The sequence below is a fragment of the Choloepus didactylus genome, chromosome 13 (genome assembly GCF_015220235.1).
Source record: "Choloepus didactylus isolate mChoDid1 chromosome 13, mChoDid1.pri, whole genome shotgun sequence".
Taxonomy (NCBI): domain Eukaryota; kingdom Metazoa; phylum Chordata; class Mammalia; order Pilosa; family Megalonychidae; genus Choloepus; species Choloepus didactylus.
The window spans coordinates 86,452,343-86,474,989 of record NC_051319.1 but is presented as its reverse complement, the minus strand read 5'-3'; the positions used below and the strand labels follow the sequence as shown (position 1 = coordinate 86,474,989).

Sequence of the window (22,647 nt, the reverse complement as noted above, 5' to 3'; positions counted from 1 at the left end):
TCAAGAAAAGATTCATTATTAAAACATTTCATCACACTATCAAAATGCATTGGTCCCACAAAGGACTAATATTTTACTATAAATAGCATCCTTACAAATCAATAAAACACCACACTCCCAAAAGAAAATGAATAAAGGGTGTGAAAAGCAATTCACACACACACAAAAATAAATAACTGAATTATATGAAAATAAAGCTCAACCTTACTGATAACTAGAAAAATGGCATATTAAAATAAAAATGAGATAGCTTTTCCCACATATCAATCAGCAAGGTCCTAAAAATCCACTAATACTCAGCAAGGGCCATGGTTCAGAGAATTCAAAGCCTCAATCACCACTAGCAGGAAGGCAAATTGGCACAACTTCTCTAGGGGTAATTTGGCCAAATGAATAAAAAAATTCTTAAACAGACATCCCATTTGACCTAATAATTCTACTTCTAAAACTTTATCTTCCAAATTATTCAAGGATATACCCAAAGATATATCTATAAGGATATAAACCCAATGTTACTTTAAAATCCTAAAAATCCGTTAATAGCCTTCTATTCAATAAAAGGGATACATCTATATATGATGAAATATAACAGCTAAAAATCAACCTGTATGCAAAATCTTTATTTTTTGTAACACACTATATAATTTAATTTTATGGTCAGCTTATCCAAATACCATAATTACATGGAACTTTGAATAGGGAGTGAGTTCTTGTTGGTTTGTACAGGTTAGTGTGAAACCCCGATACATCCCAAACTAATTTGGGCAGAGAATAAAAGTGTATTTGCAAAGCCCCCTGGAGGGACTGGAGAAAAATGTGGAGATATTAAACTTCCCCACCTGGGGAATTACTGATATTCTCACAAGAATTAGGGACTACCAATTTAGAAGGCCGGGCCCTCAATCTTGGGGCTTGCCCTTATGAAGCTTGTTACTGCAAAGGAGAGACTAAGCCTACTTAGAATTGTGCCTAAGAGTCTCCCCTAGAGAACCTCTTTTGTTGCTGTCTCTCTCTAAGCCCACTCAGCAAGCAGACTCTCTGCCCTCCCCACTACGTGGGACATGACTCCCAGGAGTGTAAATCTCCCTTGCAACATGGGACATGACTCCTGGGGATGAGCCTGGATCTAGTATTGTGGGATTGAGAAATTCTTCTAGACCAAGATGGGGAAGAGAAAGGAAACAAAACAGTTCCAGGGGCTGAGAGATTTCAAATGGAGTCGAGAAGTCATTCTGGTGATTATTCTTATACATTACATAGATGTCTCTTTTCAGTTTTTAGTGTATTGGAATGGCTAGAAGGAAATAACTGAAACTGTTGAACTGAAACCCAGTAGCCTTGATTCTTGAAGACAATCATGTAACTATGTAGCTTACACAGTGTGACTACGTGATTGTGAAAACCTTGGGGCTCATGCTTCCTTTCTCCAGTGTATGGACAGATGAGCAGAAAAATGGAAACAAAAATTAAATGAATAATAGGGGGAATACAGGGTATGCGATGTTTTGGGTGTTCTTTAACTTGTATTTGTATTCTTATTTTTATTTTTTTTTGGAGTAATGAAAATATTCAATAGTTGTGGGGATGAATGCACAACTATTGGATGGTAATGTGAACAACTGATTGTACACTGTGGATTAATGTAGGGTATGTCAATATATAGCAATAAAACTTAATTGGAAAAGAAATCAACCTGCAAAAAAAAGGTAACGATAAAGAAAAATGTGTATATTATGTATTAAGTGAAAAACACAGATTCTAAATATACACATACAGTAGGATCAAATTTTATATATGAGCCATCTCATCTATGTTTAAAATACACACAGGTACACTGAAGTAAATACTGGAAGGAAATTCATGAAAATATTTCATTTCCTTATAGTACTTTTCTGCATATCAAAATTCTTAAACTGTTAAGTGATTCTTTTGCATTCAGAAAAACTTTTTTAAGAGACAAGGAAAAGAAGTCTCTTCCCTTCTTTGCAATATGTATAAGGTACTGAGTTAACAGCTCCAGCCAGAATCCTGCCCCCGACCAGAGGCTGCCCAGAGGACAGAAGCCCAGCCCAGGCACCCTCCAGAAGACTCTCTGCACAACCACATCCAGAACCCTTACAAATATTCAGTCCATTGGCCATACATTTTATGTTTTCTTTTGCCCTCTTCTTACCTAAGAATGATCTGAGGTTTGCAACTCATGAAAAGATTAGTTCGCAACCAAAAATCCCATTATAGCTATTGAGTGCTGATGGTCTTCCCAATGGTTTCTGGGATTCATCACCTCCTGTAAGCCTCTAACAAACCCAGGGATAGGCAGGCAGCCCTTAGCATTCCTGTTTTAGGAAATTGAGAGAGTGACCCAACTTACACCCAGAACCAGGGCAGGAGCCCAGATCTGGTTTGCAGTCCAGAGTTCTCTCCAATCCACCAGCCTACTCCTTGGCCACTGCTAGGGACCTTCAGCTGGAAGGGGATCACGGGCCCTGGCACCCCTGGCCCCATCTGGCCCGGGACATGCCTGTCTGTTCAAGCTTCATCTTCCTCATTAGCCCCCCTCTTGACACTCGACCCTGCTCCAGCTCCCATTACAAAAATGTTCAGGGAAATCAGGAGAAGCTCCTCTCACAACTCATTAATTCAGTTACCTGTCTAATCTGCTATTCCATCACCTCCTAGGTCAAAAAGTTCTCATTTTCCCAACCAGAACTGTATGATTCAGAACTTGCTTGGTTGTGAGTCCTAGAAATCAAATTGGCCTGGCCTAAGTAGCGGGAAAATGGAATTCATTAGCTCATGCCACTCTAGGCAGTCCAGGGTGCATCCAGCTTCAGGAATGACTGGGTCTAGAGGCTCAAACATCAGAGCCCCATTTGTCCATCTTTCTACATTCAGCGGGCAAAACAGCCACCACAGCCCCAGACTCATATCTAACCAATCCCAGCAAACAGACCATCTTCCCCCAGAGCTTTAGCAAAACAGCCAGGGAGGACTCAGCTGGCTTGGATCACCTGCCCACTCCAGTGGACACCGAGCAAGGTCAGCCCCTCCACCCCTTAGCTATGAAGGAAGAGGAGTTCTCGTCCCAGAAAGGAGTGGGGGACGCTGGAAAGGAAACCACCAACAGAGTTCCACCTAAACAAATCTCTCCCACTTTAAAAACAAATCAGTTTTTTGGCACAGGCATTCCTTGGCAGCAGTAAGCATACATGATACCATAGGGCTGGTGTTACTTTGTCACCCAGAAAAAGTAAATTATTAGCTAACATTCACAAGAAATGCCCAAACATTACTACAAAAATCTAGGTGGGAATGTGATTTTCGTAGTCAGGTTTATAGAGGTGTAATTTACATACAGTAAAATTCACCCTTTTTAGTAGAGTTCTACAGATTTTAGTAAATACAGTTGTGTAACCACCACCACAGTCAAAATACAGAGCATCTCTCCCCCCAAATTCCTTTGTGCCTCTTTGTAGTCAACCGATTACCAGCTTCCTGGCCACCACTGACTTTCTTTCTGTCTCTATAGCTGTGCCCTTTCTGGAACACCATGTAAATAAACTCTTTCAGCACCTAGCCTTTTGAGTCTGGCTTTTTCCACTTAGCATCTGAGATTCACCCATGTTGTTGCATGAATCTGTAGTTTGTTCCTTTCATTGCAAAGCATCATTGGCGTATGTACTGGTATTTTAAACATTCATCTATAAAAGCTTGATCTAAGATACCCATAAAGTACTCTACATATATCATTATTTTATAAATTAATTCAACAAATACCTAAGTTTCCTCTCTATGCCCCAGTTACCATTCTAGGAACACAGGTTACATTAGTGAGCAAGAGAAAGTGAGATAGGGAGCTACCTAATTCAGATATTCCAAATCATCAGAGTCACCTCCTTTGCACTGACATTCAGGTGGCTGGGTCCTACCAGAGACAATTCCTTAGCCTCACAAGTTAGAACCACAACAAATACAGTCTCCTTCCTCCTTAGGACCCATAACACCATTTGGCAATCCTCCTACATCTCTCTAGCTGCATAATTTGCAAGACCACTGCCAGATAAAACACAAAATATCATGTAAATTTGAATTTTAGATAAACAATGAATTTTTTAAAATATAAGTATGTCCCAAACATTGCAAGGGGTATACTTATACTAAAAGGGAGGTGGCCTTATTAAACAATTATTAAGAATTACAAGACCTCAACAGTAGTTTAAACAAAATGTGGTGCCCTTCTAAGTGTGGACCCTGTGGAAATGCACAGGTTACACACCAATGAGACCAATTTTGCTCCCCAGTCAACTCTCCTGTCTATGCAGCAGACAATTCAAATCTTCCTGCTTTCACAAATTTCTGATCCACCGCCTCTCTTCTCTTGTCTACGCACAGAGAAAACAAGTCACCTAAAGGGAAGCTCAACTGCTCACTCCCATATATTCTCCCACATCTGCCCTATCCTTGTCTCTTCTCCAACTGTCCAGTGGAAGCCACATCCCTCCCTCAGTACAGACTCCCTCCATCTGAGCCTGGATCCCACCCTCTCCTGCCTTTACAGGTCCTTGTAACCTCCTCTTCTCTGTATCTTCAACTTCTGGTTTATCAGCTACTTCTCACTGCAATTGAAAATGCTCAAGCCTTCCCCATTTTTTAGAAAAACTACCCCTCCTATAGCTACCATTACCCCTCCCTTCACATTGCAATACCTTGAACAAGTACCCACATTCCTCCCACTGTCCCACTGCCAGTGTTCTATTAACCCACTACTGTCTGGCTATCACCCCCAGCACTCTGTGAACACTCCTGCTACAGTAAGCACTCAGTGACCTTATTGGTGGTCACTTCTCAGACCTTGTCTTTCCTTCCTTCCATAAAGACCCCTTTCTGTGGCTTTAGTGACCCCAAACTCTACTGCTTTCTCCTATTCAAGGCAGCTCCTTCTCAGTTTTCTCTGTGGGCTCCTTTTCCTTACATGCTGGGTTCTGAGGTTCTATCCTAGACTCCCTCTTCACAAGTTAGATACTCACCCACACTGGAACTAGGGGAACAGCCCACACCACTCTCTCGTTCAGATTCTCTCCTGAGTTGCAGACTCAAAAAGGAGAAAACAAGTGGACTCATTTCCCCGAGGCTCGTGCCTCTTCTATTTTCTCTCTCTCTGAATGGCACATTTATTAACCCGTTTCCAAGCCATAAGCTTAGCTGTCAACCTTGATTATTCCTTCTCCTTCATATCAGCAAATCCTATCAATCCTGCTTCCTTGATATCTCATGATCCCAACCATTTCCTATTCCCTCCCCCATTGCAGGATACCACTATCTCTCCTCTGCTAGATTCTTTCAACAGCCTCACAGCCCATGCCTGTTTCCAATGTCGCCACCTGTCTCCACCAGCAGCCTGAGTGACTCCTTCAACCCACAACTGACATGACCTCCACATTCCCTGCATTCCCTCTCCAGCCTCATTCCACAGCGCCCCTTCATACAACACTCAAGAGTCACTCAATATCTTCCAGTCCCCAAACAGACCATTGCCTCCCTCCAGGATTCTGCACATGCTGTCTCCTCTTTTCACCCATCTTTAGCTCCTTTCCAACCCAACATCGCTAATCCATGTGGGAAGCAACAAGTAGAACAATTAAGACATGGATTCTACAGTAGAGCTGCCTGGGTTCAAACCATAATTTCAACACTTAACTAGGTGTGTTACTTTAACCTGTCTAAGCTTCAATTTCCTGTTCAGTAAAATGGGAATAATAATTGTGGAGACATCATTGGTTGACTACTCAGCCATTTTCCCCTTCCTACTCTCTAACAGAACCTCCAGTATGTTTAGGGGCTGTGCCAGTTTGGATATATTATGTCCCCCAAAAGCCATGTTCTTTAATGCAATCTTGTGAGGCAGACATTAATCTTTTGATTGAGAGTTTCCATGAAGATGAGAACCAATCAACTGTGGGTGAGAACTTCGATTAAATTATCTCCATGGAGCTATGGACCCCACCCATTCAGGACGGGTTTTAATTAAATCACTGGAGTCCAATAAGAGAGCTCACAGACAGAAGATCAGAGCAGCTGAGAGAGACTTTTGGAGAGATGCTTGGGAGCTGACAGAGATGCTCAGAGATGCTTGGAGTTGCAAACAGAAGGACATTTGGAGATACTAAGCTAAGGATGCACAGGAGCTGAGACAGGAAATAAAACACAACCTGGGATGAGCAGATGCCAGCCACATGCTTTCTCAGCTGACGGAGGTGTTCCAGACACCATCGGCCTTTCTTCAGTGAAGGTATGCCTTAGTTTGGAAACTTTCATGGCCTTAGGACTGTAAATTTGTAACCAAATAAACCACCTTTATAAGAGCCAATCCATTTGTGGTATTTTGCATTATGGTAGCATTAGCAAACCAGAACAGGGGCCACATACTCATTCCAGGGAAAGAATCATGATTGACACAATTGAGTTATGGCAACCCACCTTCATTTTTGTCAGTGATTAGTTCTGGCCAGTGAAATTTAAGAGGAAGTCTGGAAGTACTGCCTTTAGATGCAGGCAAGAAAGGCCTCTGCTCTGAGCCCCAGGCTTTAGAGGGTCCTGCCTATCACAAACCCACCCGTGAAAGTTAAAGAACCCATGGCCCCTCTGCCACCAAGGGTCACACAGCACAACCCACAACCCTCAAAATCCACTTTCAGGACTAACAGTTCAAAACCCAGAGAGACACCCCACTTCTCTTGCCCTAAGTCCTCAAAATAAAAGGTAACTGCCTCCTAACGAGAAGAGACAGTTTGTGGGTTGTACTACTGCCAACACCAGAAAGAGGCACTGCAGTGGAATCTGAAGAGGATTTGAAGGACAAAAATTCATAGGTCGGAGAAAAAATGAATTAACATGTCAAATCCTTTCTCTCAGCATAAATGCAATACATTCTGACAAAATGAAGCACAGGAATCCACTAGTGCCGAATAACCATTTTCTTGCTTCTGTTCTAATTCCTAGTTCCAGAGGAACTCACAAATTAGCAGCACAACCATATTAGCTGCACATGGTGGCGGAGGAACATTTTGCAAAATTATACAATATTCCATACACACATCTCACAAACACGTGTGAGAAATATATACATGAAATGTAACATGCCTAAGCATAATACCAATTATTAATTTTGGAAATTAAATGGACATTGAGCACTGGAATTTCCAATATTAAAAATTTTTGTTAAAATAAAACTAAGATTTAATTTTCAAAATGTTAAATGACTTTTTCAGCTTTTAAATAACTTTGATTAAAATTTTAACATTAATTCATACTTTCTTTCTTGCCTTTTATAGATAAATATGACTCTGTTAGAAGAAAAACAGCTTGTTAAAACAGATAACGGATTCCGGGAATGAGGCTTACCCTGACATCGAGGGGTTGAGAATACCTTTTTGACCAAAAGGGAGAAAAGAAAGGCAACAAAATAAGGTTTCAGTGGCTAAGAGAATTCAAACAGAGTCAAGAGGCTGTCCTGGAGGTTCCTCTTATACAAGCTTACAACAAAAAAACAAAAAAACAAAAAAAGAATCTGCATATTAATTTATTTTAATATAATGTGTAATTTTGGTGATACGGCATACAAGTTAAATGCTCCTGTATTTGCATTTTGAACTGGCATTGTATAACAGAAAGACCAATGGTAAAATTCATGCTAATAATTTAATTTTTACATTTTTCATTACTTAGAACATTATTTAGCAAATAAGAAAATACCATGACAAATCAAGAAGAAATCACAAAAGAAAGGAAAAAGCTTTGTTTTATACCTTTTTTGGCACAAAAAGGCCAAATGGCACTTTTTTCCTGCTGGTTTGCATTGGGCCCCACAAACTACTAAGCCAATCTTGATGGCGGAGAAGAGAGAGAAAGCCTGAATCCTCGATTTCATTGGTGAGCTAATGCCACCAACCCCATTCTCTTGTTTAGTTACAACAAATACCAATCTGACTAAAGCCATTCTTAAGGTGAGGTTTCTCTTACTTGCAGCCAAAAGCATTCTTAACTAATGAAATACTACCCATCTCATAGGGTTGTTATGAGGAGTAAATGAGCTGAGTCACATGACTAGCAGAGCTCACTTTTGGAACACTTACCATGAGCCAGCACTGTTCTAATGATGGGGCTCTTGGAGCAGTGCCTGACACATAATTCACCTTTCAATCTGGGCACTTTGCAGAGTGAAAGGTACAAATAAATTTATGCCAGGATCAAAGGATTGCACTGGGCCAACTAAAAGGACACACTCAATAAACATTAGCTCTTCTTATTTATGTATTGCCAAGTGGTAGCTCTTCTTATTTATCACTTCTTCTGGGAAGGGGTTCCCAATTCCCCACGTCTGCATTAAGGGCCCACGGCAGCTTTTGTGCCCTCCATCATAGCCCGTCTCACAGCATGTATCTCAAGAGCCTGTCTACCCATCTACCTATCCCCATCTGACTATGGTTCCAGGAAGGTGGGAACTGGGTCCCATTTTCCACTGAATCCACAGGATCTAACAGACGGTAAATACTCAGTTAATACTTGCTGAATTAACTAATTATGTCTGTTGCTTGTATATTTGCCTATCCCTAGTGATTCCATACAACGTTAAATGCTCTTATATTTACATTTGGGTTCTCTGGGAAAAGGACCCATATTTTAGTCACTGATGTGTCCCCTAATGCTCTTCACTGTAGTGTCCAGTATATACCAGTACTTTGGGCAATGTTTGCAGCTTTTCCATCATCCTTTCCAATGGCCAGATGCATACCTCTGGGGATCTTTAGTGACACAGAGAGACCTTAGTGCCCTCATCACACTGTATCTAGTTACAGTGTCTAGTTCTACAAGTTAAGAGTAAAGAGCCAAGATGGGAGACCCCATCCTAGCTGGGCATGTGGAACACAATACTCTCTTGTCAAGTAATTTTCAAACCATGCATTCTTGGAAAGGATGTATCTCATGGGATGCAGAGGTAAGTCTGTTTGATTTTGTCCCCCTGACAAAGTCTCCATAAAAGCTGGGAGCCCTAAGTGCCCAATCACCTAGTACCTTTCTCTACTCTCTCCCTACTCAGTTTGTTGCTTTAGAAACACTGTGCCAGAGCCAGGCAGCCTGGCCAAATGGGTCAGAGATTCTGGTATCTGTCTCCTTGGCCAGACCCCAGAGCTTACAATCCTCTCCTAATAACGAAGAGGAAAACCCCAACACATGTTCCAATAAGCCAAAAAGGAAAGTGCTAGGAGAAAAACACAGAGGCTGCCCTCTGTTCTTCCTGCCCTTTCCTTTTCAAACCTAATCAACCCAAGTTGTCTTTGGAGAAGAGATGAAACAGCAGTGGGCAGTTGGGGTGGGCCACCCTGCCTAATTACGGCCATCCGACTCCACTGGCTGACGTTCGTCAGCAAAGCGAGCCGGCTGTGATGTGGGGGCTAACGCAGTGCCAGCCATCCAGCTGCCAGCAGTATGCCAGAGGCATTGCTCCACGACGGCCACACCACAGCCAAGCAGACATACCATGGCCCACTCTCAATCACCACTTTTATGATCTTCTCTAACGCAACCCATCTGTCTGAACAGAAGTGAGAGCAAAAGCCGTGCAAACACTGGAGCGAGTCCCATGAGACATGACGAACTTTGTTTTTCCCACATTGTACATCCAGGATTTCAGAAATACCCCTTACCTTTCACTAATCAGAGAGCCTCTTTGTCATCTGTCAGGAGATACTTTCTTTCCTCCCTATTATTGCAGATGTCATTGGAGCAGCAATTAAAGGTAAGATGAAATTTCTACTTATCTTTGTTCCTAGAAGAAACTTTTACAATGAAAAGTGGATTCCTTCTGAAACCTTGTAGATTTTTCTCCCTGACCTCTGATACCTAACTTTCCAGCTCTACAAGACTTATCCTTTTTTTAAAGTTAACTTCACTAGGAAAAAAAAAAAATTAAACATTCCTGGTTGTGGGAGGGGGGAGGTGGTAGTGAAACAAGCAAATCCAGTGAGGCTCCCCTGGCCCCCATCTGTTCCAAATCTTCCCCTCGCAGGATGTAATGTCTAAAAAGCAAAAAAAATATTCCTTCCTCTTCCAACATTCAGCAGGATTTTGCATTCAAAGAGAAGAATGTCTGGTTACTCTGTGAGTTTTCATCTGCTTTTTAACTCACACGTTGCCAAATTACACTGGCCCCACAACCCCATTTCCCCCTTTCCCCTACCCCAAAAAAACACAGTGGATGCTCAGCCGGGAGAGGCAGGGTTCTTCTCCAGGGATGACTTTCCTGGCTCTGGCAAGGTACTTGCCTTGCTCCACACCATCAGCCCCTTTGGCACAAAGGATTAGTTCTCCCAAGCCTGGCCAATGACTTTTACAGATTTCTTAGCTTCAGATGTGCCAGCGAGGAAGTGAGGCCACCCCAGGGGTAAAAGAAGTAGACTCAGAAGCCAGAACTTCTGGTTCTGCAGTCTCAGCCCCTGCTCTGAAGCACTTTGCACACTGATGTGTACAGAGGCAGCCAGCTCCTGGATATTTTAACCGGAAGGATGTTCCCTCATAGCTCACAGCAGCCCTAAATGATGCACTTCCAGGAATGGGAGGGTGATATTTATAGGAAGGGCAACCAGCCAAGCCAACTTTATCTCAACGCACCCTCCTGTCTATCTTCTGTAGTTCCCCTTCAAGTTCAACTCCTTTTATTGCTGATTTCTACACGAAGACTGAGGCTCTCATTTAAAGGACTGAGAAACCCTGACTGAAAAGATGGGAAGGGGTGACATCATCTGCCCCTCCCAGCTCTGGCTCCTAATCTCCCTCTCTCTTCCCTTCCCCCCACCCCCACCTACCCTCACCCATTTGCACACACTCCTTTTTCTCCCTGCACAGAGTCCCTTGCAGTCCTCCACATGGGCAAAGCTCTCTCTTACCCAAAGTCCAAAATACCCTTCCTTCCAGCCTTCTCGCCCCTTCTTATCACATGCTACCAACCCTGCATGATCAACCCTCACCCCACCCACCTCTGGCCTCATTTCCCTCATTCGCTTTCCCTCCTGCAAACCGCCTCCTCCGCCCTGTTGCTCAGACATGCCCCTGAAGGCCTTTATGCTTAGTGTTCCCTCTTCCTGGAACATCTTTCCCTCATGGGATATTTGAAACTCTGGCTCCCTCTCACCTCCAGATTTCTGCCCCAAAATCACCTCCTTAGAGAGACCTTCGTGTACACTCCCTATTAAACAGTACCCATCACTCCACCCCATGCCTGCTTTGTCTCCATAGCACCCAACACCATACAATCTTTTGGTTCATGTTTCCTTCCACTAGACTGCAAGCTCCACAAGGGCAGAATCTTTATCTGTTTTGTGCTCTGCTGGACCTCCAGCTTCTAGAACAGTATCAAATGCACAGCAGACACTCAACAAATATTTGTTGAATGAACGAACCTGGTCACCACCACCACCACCCCACCTGTTTCTTGATCTCATTTTACCTGCCACCTCCTCTGGGAAGCTGTTCCTGAATCTTCCAAGGCTTTGACCCTGCATTTTGCCTAGCAGTAGTCACTCTATCACAGGTGATAACACTCTGGTTTGTTTAATATGCACTTTCTAATTTGTTAAATATGTGATTAATATACTAATATACAGAATAAAGCACAGACGTCCATCTTGACCATCTGCCCTCCTTTCCATCCACTCCTCCCCAGTCTTTTTTCTATGTATATGCAGCCATACAACCATCTGTGTATCTCCGCTCCACCACCAACCCCCCACCACCACCTCGCCCCGCCCACACACACTTCACAGACTCCTAGCTGGGGCACAATAAGGGGAGGAAGAGGAGCCCTGGTGAGGCCCAGAACTAGCTCCTGGATCTACAAAACCAAGCCCAGTATTTGTACCGCTGTTCACTGTCCTATTAGGGGGAGAAGCAGTATACAGGGCCAGCCACCCTCAGCTCAATGCTCCATTTCAGGCAGACTTTCTAGGCCAGCTCAGGTGGTGGTGAGCGGCTGGAGCCTTCCTCCTCAAAGCTGTGCTCCTGGAAGGAATGAGGGTTCAGCTGACAGGAAAGCCACCGCGGCCCAAGGCCCAGGCAGTGGATTCAAGCCGGCCCTGAATTTTGGGGGTGTGGGGCACTAGAGGGGTGGGGGAACCTACCTGTAGAAACAGCTCGTGTAGATTTCCACATAAAGAAAAGTAAACAGATAGAGGTTCTTCCTCGGCTGTTTGAGCCTCTCCAAAGAGAGCAAACCTTCAAGTGTTTGTTGAAAGCTAATCCGATTTTAAAATGCTTTGAAAGGGCTGGAAGAGGAAGTTCTGGCTACTGACCACCCCCTCCACTGGCCTGCAGCCTAAGGTGGCCACTTTCCACCTCCCTCAGCCTCCTCTCTGGGGGTATTACACACAGACACACTCAGGCCCCAGAGCAGTAGGAACGTACCTGGGGCAGATGCAGGAACCAACCATCCCATGTCCACTGAGGGCTGTCGGATTCTTCTTCCTGAGAAGCCAAAAAGACGTTTTTCTTAAGAATGAAAAACTAGCCAGGATCAGAAAGAGTTGACTCCACTTAGCCTTCACTCCCAGGCAAGCCCACTTATCTCACACCTAGTAATCTGATAAACTGAAGTGGCCTCACCCCTGCTTCCTGGGAGACGCTTAATGCCCTCCCCTACCCCCACCCCACTCCACCCCCACCCCAGGTGGGTCTTATTTCTGGCAGCCAAAGCATTCCCTGATGTTACAGGTGAAATAAGCTTCCAGGTGGGTTTGCCAAACAACAATTAAAGGAAAAGCAAACCCTTTGTGAAGGCTCCAGATTCTTGTTTTCTCCCCACATCACCCACCACCACCATGCTAGGGTCACCAACCAGACCTAGTTTGCCAGGTACTGTCCCCATGTTAGCAATGAAAATCCTGTGACGGCTGGTCACCACCACCACAGCCTCCCCAACCTCCCCCTCCTCCACATCCCTGTGGCTGCATGATATATAAAGAGCCCTTACAACTCAACAAAAGACAAACACAATTTAAAACTGGGCAAAGGACTTGAAAGGACATTTCTCCAAAGAAAATACATGAAAGGCCAATAAAATCTTTCAGAAGGCGGCTTAGCAACGTGGGGGTGGGCTTTCTGGTATTGTTCCCTAATACTGATCCCCCCTACTGGGTTTATGTGGGAGGAAAGGCGTAAATGTAGAGGTTGACTGGAGTTTCTTTCAACCAGATGCCTTAATTTGCAAAGAGGTATAGATAAGAATAATGCCTAACACTTCTTCAGCCCCTACTATGAGTCAAACACTGCATATACATAATTTCAGTTACTCCTAGGAGGCACCTGTAATCCCAAGAGGAAATCCTGGTATGATTTCCCAGATAAGGAAACTGGGGCTCAGGATCCACACAGCTAATAAGTGACAGAATTGGAATGCCAATCCAGGCAAGCTGACACTAGGGCTCACAAACCTATTCATTATCCTATACTCTGATCCCTAAAGATGAAGGGTTCTTGCCATTTTAATCACAGAAACAACATAAAGTTACTTTGGTAGACTAAGAAGGCAAAAGTTTACACACACGGAACAACCAGTGAAGAAAACAGACTGTGACCACAGGGCTTCCTTCTTCTATAGAGTGGACCCCTTGTTGCCCTGGGAAGGGGGCAGGTTTATGGCTAGTTACGGCACCGTTGCTACCATCACCCGTCTCAGAGCCTCACAGTAACCTCCTGACATTGACCCTGCCCATGCACCCTCCCAAGGGCTGCCATATGAATCCATCAAAACCCCAGGTCCAACTGTGTTCCTCCAACCCTGGCTAATACCCCTCACAGCAAAATAAAATCCAGGTCCTCCTGCCTGAAATTATAAGTGGGGCAGAGTTTATAGGAACCAATTTTGCAGGATGGGTCACAAACTTTAATAAATGCTTATACCATTTGACTTCATAATTTCTAAGAATTTTCCCCAAGGAAATGGTCCAATATTGGGCAAAGAAGAGGAGTGTTGGTCATATTTTACAAACAAAGATGTTCATACCTGAGGCTGGCTATAGCAATGAAAAGCTGTAATAATTTCTATGGCCAACAATAAGAAAATGGTTAACTAAATTCTGGTATGTCCATTCAATTGTATATTATGCAACCATCAAAATGTATGTTTATGAGGAGTTGAAAATAACATGCCAAAAGCTTGGGCACAATGTTAACTAAAACAAGCAGGAAATGAAATTATATAGACATGTGATCACAACTATGTGAAAACAAACAAAAAACTACATACAGTGAAAAGACTGAAAGGAAATGCGCAAGATTAAAAAGAACTAACACTACTGCTAACTGCTTTACATTCTTATCTCATTCAATCTTCAAGGCAAGCCTACCAGTTAGGAACTACAGTATTTTTATCCCCCCTCTACCAATGAGAAAACTGAAGTTCCAAGAGGACAATTAAGCTGCCCAATGGTTGCCCACAGCTAATAAGGGGGAAAGAAGGCATCTGAAACCAGATGTGCCTGACCTGGGGCCTGAGCCCATTTCCTCCACACTATTCCCCCTCAAATGTCCACAGTGGCTTTATTTGGCTAGTGGAACAATTTGCAACTTATTTTCCTACTACTTTCTTTTTGTATTTTTAAAATTTTCTATACAAACCACGTATTCCATTTTATAATTTTGTTTTGTTTAATTTTGCTTTGTTACCATTGCAAAGTTAATACAGGCTTATAAAAACAGCAAAAAAGTCAAGCCTTATGGAAATAGAATGTAAAAAGTGTGTCCCTCATAATTTTCCTTTCATCACCTATCCTGTCCCAACAGAAATACAAGATTGACAGTGTTGACACTTGGTGTGTTGTATTAATTTTCTTCATGTAGAAAACAATAAACTTAAGACAAAACAACATGAAACAGAAAAAAATTTTAACTTGCTTCATCTTGAACACAAAGCTCTCCACGGTCTGGTTCTCTGCTATCCTTGTGGTTATGTTTTCCCCCCATTCTTTTTTTTTTTTTTTTTTTTAATCTTCATTTTATTGAGATATATTCACATACCACGCAGTCATACAAAACAAATCGTACTTTCGATTGTTCACAGTACCATTACATAGTTGTACATTCATCACCTAAATCAATCCCTGACACCTTCATTAGCACACACACAAAAATAACAAGAATAATAATTAGAGTGAAAAAGAGCAATTGAAGTAAAAAAGAACACTGGGTACCTTTGTCTGTTTTGTTTCCTTCCCCTATTTTTCTACTCATCCATCCATAAACTAGACAAAGTGGAGTGTGGTCCTTATGGCTTTCCCAATCCCATTGTCACCCCTCATAAGCTACATTTTTATACAACTGTCTTCGAGATTCATGGGTTCTGGGTTGTAGTTTGATAGTTTCAGGTATCCACCACCAGCTACCCCAATTCTTTAGAACCTAAAAAGGGTTGTCTAAAGTGTGCGTAAGAGTGCCCACCAGAGTGACCTCTCGGCTCCTTTTGGAATCTCTCTGCTACTGAAGCTTATTTCATTTCCTTTCACATCCCCCTTTTGGTCAAGAAGATGTTCTCCGTCCCACGATGCCGGGTCTACATTCCTCCCCGGGAGTCATATTCCACGTTGCCAGGGAGATTCACTCCCCTGGGTGTCTGATCCCACATAGGGGAGAGGGCAGTGATTTCACCTTTCAAGTTGGCTTAGCTAGAGAGAGAGTGCCACATCTGAGCAACAAAGAGGCATTCGGGAGGAGGCTCTTAGGCACAACCATAGGGAGGCCTAGCCTCTCCTTTGCAGCAACCGTCTTCCCAAGGGTAAAACCTATGGTAGAGGGCTCAACCCATCAAACCACCAGTCCCCTATGTCTGTGGTCATGTTAGCAACCATGGAGGTGGGGTAGGCGAATACCCCTGCATTCTCCACAGGCTCCTCAAGGGGGCACTACATCTTTTTTTCCTTGTTTTTCTTTTTTTTTTAACTTTCCCTTCTTTTTTAAATCAACTGTATGAAAAAAAAGTTAAAAAGAAAACAAACATACAATAAAAGAACATTTCAAAGAGACCATAACAAGGGAGTAAGAAAAAGACAACCAACCTAAGATAACTGCTTAACTTCCAACATGTTCCTACTTTACCCCAAGAAAGTTACCTAATATAGCAACATTTCTGTGAACTTGTTCCTACTATATCCATCAGAAATTAACAGACCATAGTCATTCCTGGGCATCCCCAGAACGTTAAATAGCTTATCTGTTCTTCTTGGATTATTGTTCCCCCTTCCTTAATTGCTCTCTACTGCTAGTTCCCCTACATTCTACATTATAAACCATTTGTTTTACATTTTTCAAAGTTCACATTAGTGGTAGCATATAATATTTCTCTTTTTGTGCCTGGCTTATTTCGCTCAGCATTATGTCTTCAAGGTTCATCCATGTTGTCATATGTTTCACGAGATCGTTCCTTCTTACTGCCACGTAGTATTCCATCGTGTGTATATACCACATTTTATTTATCCACTCATCTGTTGAAGGACATTTGGGTTGTGTCCATCTCTTGGCAATTGTGAATAATGCTGCTATGAACATTGGCGTGCAGATATCTGTTCGTGTCACTGCTTTCCGATCTTCCGGGTATATACCGAGAAGTGCAATCGCTGGATCGAATGGTAACTCTATATCTACTTTTCTAAGGAACTGCCAGACTGACTTCCAGAGTGGCTGAACCATTATACAGTCCCACCAACAATGAATAAGTGTTCCAATTTCTCCACATCCCCTCCAGCATTTGTAGTTTCCTGTTTGTTTAATTGCAGCCATTCTAATCGGTGTTAGATGGTATCTCATTCCCCCCATTCTTTTTGACAGCTGTTAAGTCACTAAGTGAATGAGTGACACAGTCAGCTGTACCTTTTGGAAAGAATGCCTCTGGTGGTGGAGAGGGAGGTGGACTGTGGAGACTAAGAGTGCAGAAAGCAGGAGGAGAGGGCAGGCAAGGGCCCATCCCATAGTGGTCCCCACTGAGATGACCAACAGGTCCTGGCAAATGGCCACTGTGTAACACACATGACCTCAGTGTCCACAGGAAACAAACTGTCCACAGTAAAGCATCAGCATTATATGAAAGAAATAGTGAGAGGACCTGGAGCCAAAATTGGGCTCCCTCCCCATCTCAAACCCTCTCTGGCGGCCCCTCCAAAGGGAGCCGGGAGACAAGGTCCAGTTGTCACTCCCCAGAACATCCAGGATCGGAGGGGTGAGGGTGAGAGGACAACACCCACCAGCCGCACCTACATTCTGGACAGGCCTCCACTGCAGTGGTCTTCTCTAGATTACAGGACAGTGCAGGCTCTCGGGAAAACAAATGACAGGCAGCTCAGCTGCAGTAGAGCAGAGTGTGTGAAAAGGTCAGAGAGCCTCAGATTGTCTCACTTTTCTCAACCCATGCACACTGGAGGCTTTTCAAAGTAAAGAAGCCACATTATTGCTGGAGGAAATAAAATAAAAGGGAGGAACCTTTTCTATAGTGGTTCTCAGCCGCAGAATCAGCTCACCCACAAACATTCTGATTCAATAGATTTTACTCAGGCCTGAGTCTGCATTTTTAATAAGCAATTTCCCAAATTACTATTGAGCCCTAGCCATCTCTTGAGAAATTTTGATTTACAGGCTTGTTGCTGATGTAAGGACTGGCATTTGAGGGATGTTTTCTTTATTTCATTTTTTAAGAAATATATTACAAAGGGTACACAGGGAATTCTTTGTACTGTTTTTGCAATTTTTCTGTAACTCAAATTATATCAAAGTAAAAAGTTTACTCTCTATATATTACAAAAGTAATATGCCTCTATATTTTAAAAATTTATTGTGGTGAAGGGCACATAACCTAAAATTAGCCATTTAAAAGTGAACAATTCAGTGGCATTTAGTATATTCACAGTATTGTGCAACCACTACCTCTATCTAATTCCAAAATATTTCCATCACTTCAAACCTAAACCTGTACCCATTAAGCAGTTTTTCCCACCTTCATCCCTCCTCACCCCCACCCAACTACCAATTTGCTTTCTGTCTCCACGGATGTACCTACTCTGGATATTTCATATAAATGGAGTCATACAATATGTGTCCTTTTGTGTCTGGCTTATTTCACTTAGTGTTCTTGAGGGTCATCCACATTGTAGCATGTATTGGTACTTCATTCCTTTTTAAGACTTAATGATCCATTTTATGTACATACTACAATTAGTTTATCCATTCATATCTGTTGATGGGCATTTGGGCTGTTTCTACCTTTTGCCTATTGTGAATAGTGCTGCTATGAACATGCGTGTACATGTATTTGTTTGAGCATATGTTTACATACAATAAAATATTTTTAATACTACTTGTTCTGGTTTGTTAATGCTGCCGTTACGCAAAATCCCAGAAAGAGATTGGCTTTTATGAAGCGGGTTTATTTGGTTACAAATTTACAGTCCGAAGGCCAAGAAAATGTCCAAATTACAGCATCAACACAAGTATACCTTCACTGAAAAACGGCCGATGGTGTCCGGAAAACCTCTGTTAGCTGGGAAAGCATGTGGCTGGCATCTGCTGATTCTTTGCTCCGGAGTTCTGGTTTCAAAATGGCTTTCTCCAAAATGTGTCTGGGTTTCTCTTAGCTTTTAACATCTCTAAACATCCTTCTGTCTGCATATCCAAGAATCTCTAAGCCTCAGCAAGCATCTCTTGGGGCGTTTTTTCATCTCAGGTTCTCCAGAACAAACTCTGGGCTAGCATCTCAAAGTGTCAGCAAGCAACTCTGTTGGCTTCCAAGCATCTAAGCTGTGGGTCCTGGTTTAGCATATTGCTGGGTATTTTCCTTCTCTCTGCTCTCTGTGTGAGCATCCTTTAAAGGACTCCAGTAAACTAATCAAGACATACCCCTAATGGGAAAGGTCAAATCTCTATGGAAACATTCAATCAAGAGGTCACACGCTAATCAAAAAGATTAATAAATCTGCCCCCAAAAGATTGCATTAAAGAATTTGGCTTTTGGGGGAAATATAATATACCCAAACTGGCACACTACCAAATTAAATAAAGTGACAAATGGACGTCCCAACCCCTACCCCATCTCCATCCCACTCTCCCAAAATAACCACTGTTAACAGTTTGGTATATACTAGCAAACAAGTAAGATTTTGTTTGTTTTCATTTTTTAACAACAACTGATGCCAGCAAGAATGTGATAAAAATTATATTCTCAAAATTGCTGGTTGAAGTGTAAATTAATACAGCTCTTTTAGAAAGCAATTTAGTAATATGTATCAAAAAACATAAAAACATTCATAGTCGTAGACCTACAATACCACTGCTAGTTATCTCTCTCCTTGGAACCCCACTCAACTCCAATAGTATGCAATCATTTAAAATGACAGTTATGAAGCAACATGGAAGCTGGCAATGATGATCATGCTAGTGAAAAAAAAAAGCAGGCTATAAACATTTTACATATCCTCTGATAGCCTAAATAGCTGACAGGATATTAGGGAGGTAGAATTTGAATGATATTTTTCTCCTTTTCTTTATTATTTCCTCTGTTGAGAGGCTCAACATACAGACTTTGCAGAAAGACAGACCTATTTGAGAAATCCATTCCCAAGTTCCATGTGTATAACTCTGAGGACTTTACTTAGGGAGAAAATGGGAGATAAAAATTATTCCTAAACTTGTGGCCAGAAGTAAAATAAGAAAATACATGGAAACACTCGGTGCTTTTTGACCTGACACAATAAATAAAACTGTTGTTATTCTATATTCTCTGTGATGGGTCACATGTCACAAATCAATATTTAAAACACTGGGGCTTAAAAATGAGGATTAAAATTTAATAGCCCATCACTCACATTGTCCTCATCAGACCCTGTTTTAAGCCCCTACTTAGTTGAACTCTGAAAGACAGCTTGTACAAAGTACATTAAAGTGAGGAGGCACCAAACTCACTTAATTGAAGTAATGAATAAGATGTGCAAACTGTAAAGCACCTACAAATGTAATGCATCACGAGTCTATTTTTACAGGATGACCTGAAGGGACAGTGGTTAAACAAAAGCCACATGGAGAATTTACATGAAGTGCAATAATGTGTTAAGTGAAAAGAAAATATTAAACACAGAGGAGACTAAGGATGTGGAATGTGGAAAGGTCGTCTGTCAAGAAAATCACCATTACTCTGCCAAGGTCTGAGCCACAGCTTCTAGAAGGAGGCAAGATTTTATAGGGTAATGAGAATAAGGGCAATTATCCCAGGTTGACTTCCAGCCAATCAGAAGAACCATTCCTCTGTCTACCCTTATCTAATTTATCGCAAGGCCTTTTATTAGGTTTGGTGCCACATCTTTTACTTTGGGGTTAATCACAGGGGTCACTCTGCACCCATGATTATAGGAAGTCTCTCCTGTTAAGGGACCATTTAGAAAAGGAAACAGAATTATTACTACTATTATTGCCTTGATAGTGTGCTCCACTTCACTTTTTATAAAATTTTTTTAAATTCCTTGTTCAGAAAAAATATAAAATTATATCTAGTTAAAAGTAAAAAAATCTTCTTTACATTCCCCATCTGACAAGAAACAACTGCTGATTGAACATATAGTCCTCCAGATCTTTACTTTTACAAACATATATTCATGACATAGTCACATGCACACATGCACATACAATTTCTTTTTACATAAATAAGATCACACTCTACTGCTCTGCTACTTGAATTTTTCCACTAACAAGTCAAGGTCATCTTCCCATACCTGTACCTTGGGCATCTGTGCAGTGGCCAAGAGTGTAGACTCTGGGGCCAGAGGGTTAGAAGCTCAGAACCCCTACTTACTAGCTCTGTGACCTTAAGCAAGTTACTTAACCTCTCTGTGCCTCTGCTTTCTCATCTATATAACTATAGCAACCATAGGATTGGGATGAGGATTAAATGAGTTAATACTGTAAAATCTGTAAAGCATTTAGAATAACATGTCCATAGTAAGTACTATCAAGTGTTGGCCATTCTTATCGCTCTGTTCTTTATTTAATGGAATACAATAGCATCCCATTATTTGGATACCATAATTTATTGAGCCAATCCCATTGATAGATTTTCTATTTTTGCTGAAGTAAGCATTTTGAACATGGGTTTTGTATACATGTACAATTACTCTAGGATAGTTTCCAAAGCATATAATTGCCGCATCAAAAGTCACACTCATTTTTATGAAACTGGCCAAATTCCCCTCCAAAAGGCTGCATTAATTTACTTCCCTGCCAACGGCTTATGCATGCCTGTCTCCAGGCATCTCCAAAACACTGGCAATTTGAATCTCCAGCACCCTCATTTCTGCACTCATCTTCTCTAAAAGAAACCTAAATCAAAACCACCAACAATACATTTGTTAAAGTCCCGGGGACACCTAATCCCTTTGTCTCTCCTAAATGGAATCAGACATTTTCAGTTCTTTGACAGGCCTTCAGTTGCCTGGACACAGCCTGGACACAGCCCTGGGATGTCTCTGAAAAGTACAAATAAAACTCACTTGCTGTTCCCTAACATTCTCCAGAAGAGCTTGAGGAGGCCTGCGTGAGGCCCAGCCGGTCTGCCTTCTATCACACGGAAAAAGATTTTTCAATAGCAGCTGGTGTTTTCCTGGGTGGAGATCAGATCCAGCATTTGTATATAAATATTATCCCAGGGCTCGAGGGAATTAGACTGGAAGCAGAGACTGCAACATCCCGGTTGTCTTGTTAAACAACAGGGAGGACGCAAGCACCCTTGTCCTTTCCCTGAGCTCCCCCCTAGAAAGGGGAAGCATCCCAGGCACAGGCCCACTCCATCTGGGCAGCTTCTAAGTAAAACAAACAGAGGTGGAAGCCAGTGTAGAGCTCAGCTGGAAATCTGCACCAGACAGAGGAGAAGCAGGGCAAAGGAGCACGTTCGGGTGGGAAGACCCAAACTGAGGTTCTGTGCCTGCCCTGCTTGTCTGGCTGAGTGACCACCTACAGACACCTGGTTCCCTGGAGGGTGGCTCCTGTCATGTAAAGACAAGATGATCACGGACTGAGGTGGTCTCTCTGGCCTAATCTCCATGGCTCTGCAACCTAGGTAACTTCTCACTTGACTCAAGGAGCCCTCGGATGCAGGAGGAGCCGCAAATTGGGGGCTCTGGTTCCTGGGTGGGCCTCCAGAGTTGCCAGGCAGGAATGTCACTAATTCCCAGAGCTGTCTCTGCTAAGCTCCACAACCCCAAAGCCATCCATCTTCCACACTTGTTTTCCACGCTCACTGTTTTATGGCTCAAAACCATTCACCTTTGTATCTCTGTCTCCTCGCCTCCCAGAGACCCAGGCCGGAGGTGGGGGAAGGCAGGCAAGTCTCTGGAACAGTGGATTCAACAGATCAAAATTCCAGGGATGATACCCTGAGATCCAGGCTCATGTCCATAAGAGAGGAAACAGCTCAGGCACTCAGAAGTGAGTTAAATGTCCCCTTCTTATTCAACTTACGCGGGAGGGTCAGCAGGAAGGAACAGAGACCCCGAGACCCAGGATCTCCCTTGGGTCTCACTAGAGGCGTTGGGTTGTACAGGAAAGCAACTCTGGAACCGGACACACCTGGTT

General features: G+C 42.6%; 1 protein-coding gene across 1 annotated transcript in view; it reads right to left on the bottom strand.

Annotated features, from left to right (window-relative positions):
* LOC119507776 overlaps positions 1-22,647 on the bottom strand; it is a 387,511-nt gene that overhangs the window by 324,856 nt on the left and 40,008 nt on the right. Inside the window, exon 5 of the mRNA XM_037800927.1 lies at positions 12,457-12,516. Within this exon, the coding sequence (XP_037656855.1) occupies positions 12,457-12,516 (60 nt within the window). The remainder of the gene's footprint in view (positions 1-12,456; positions 12,517-22,647) is intronic.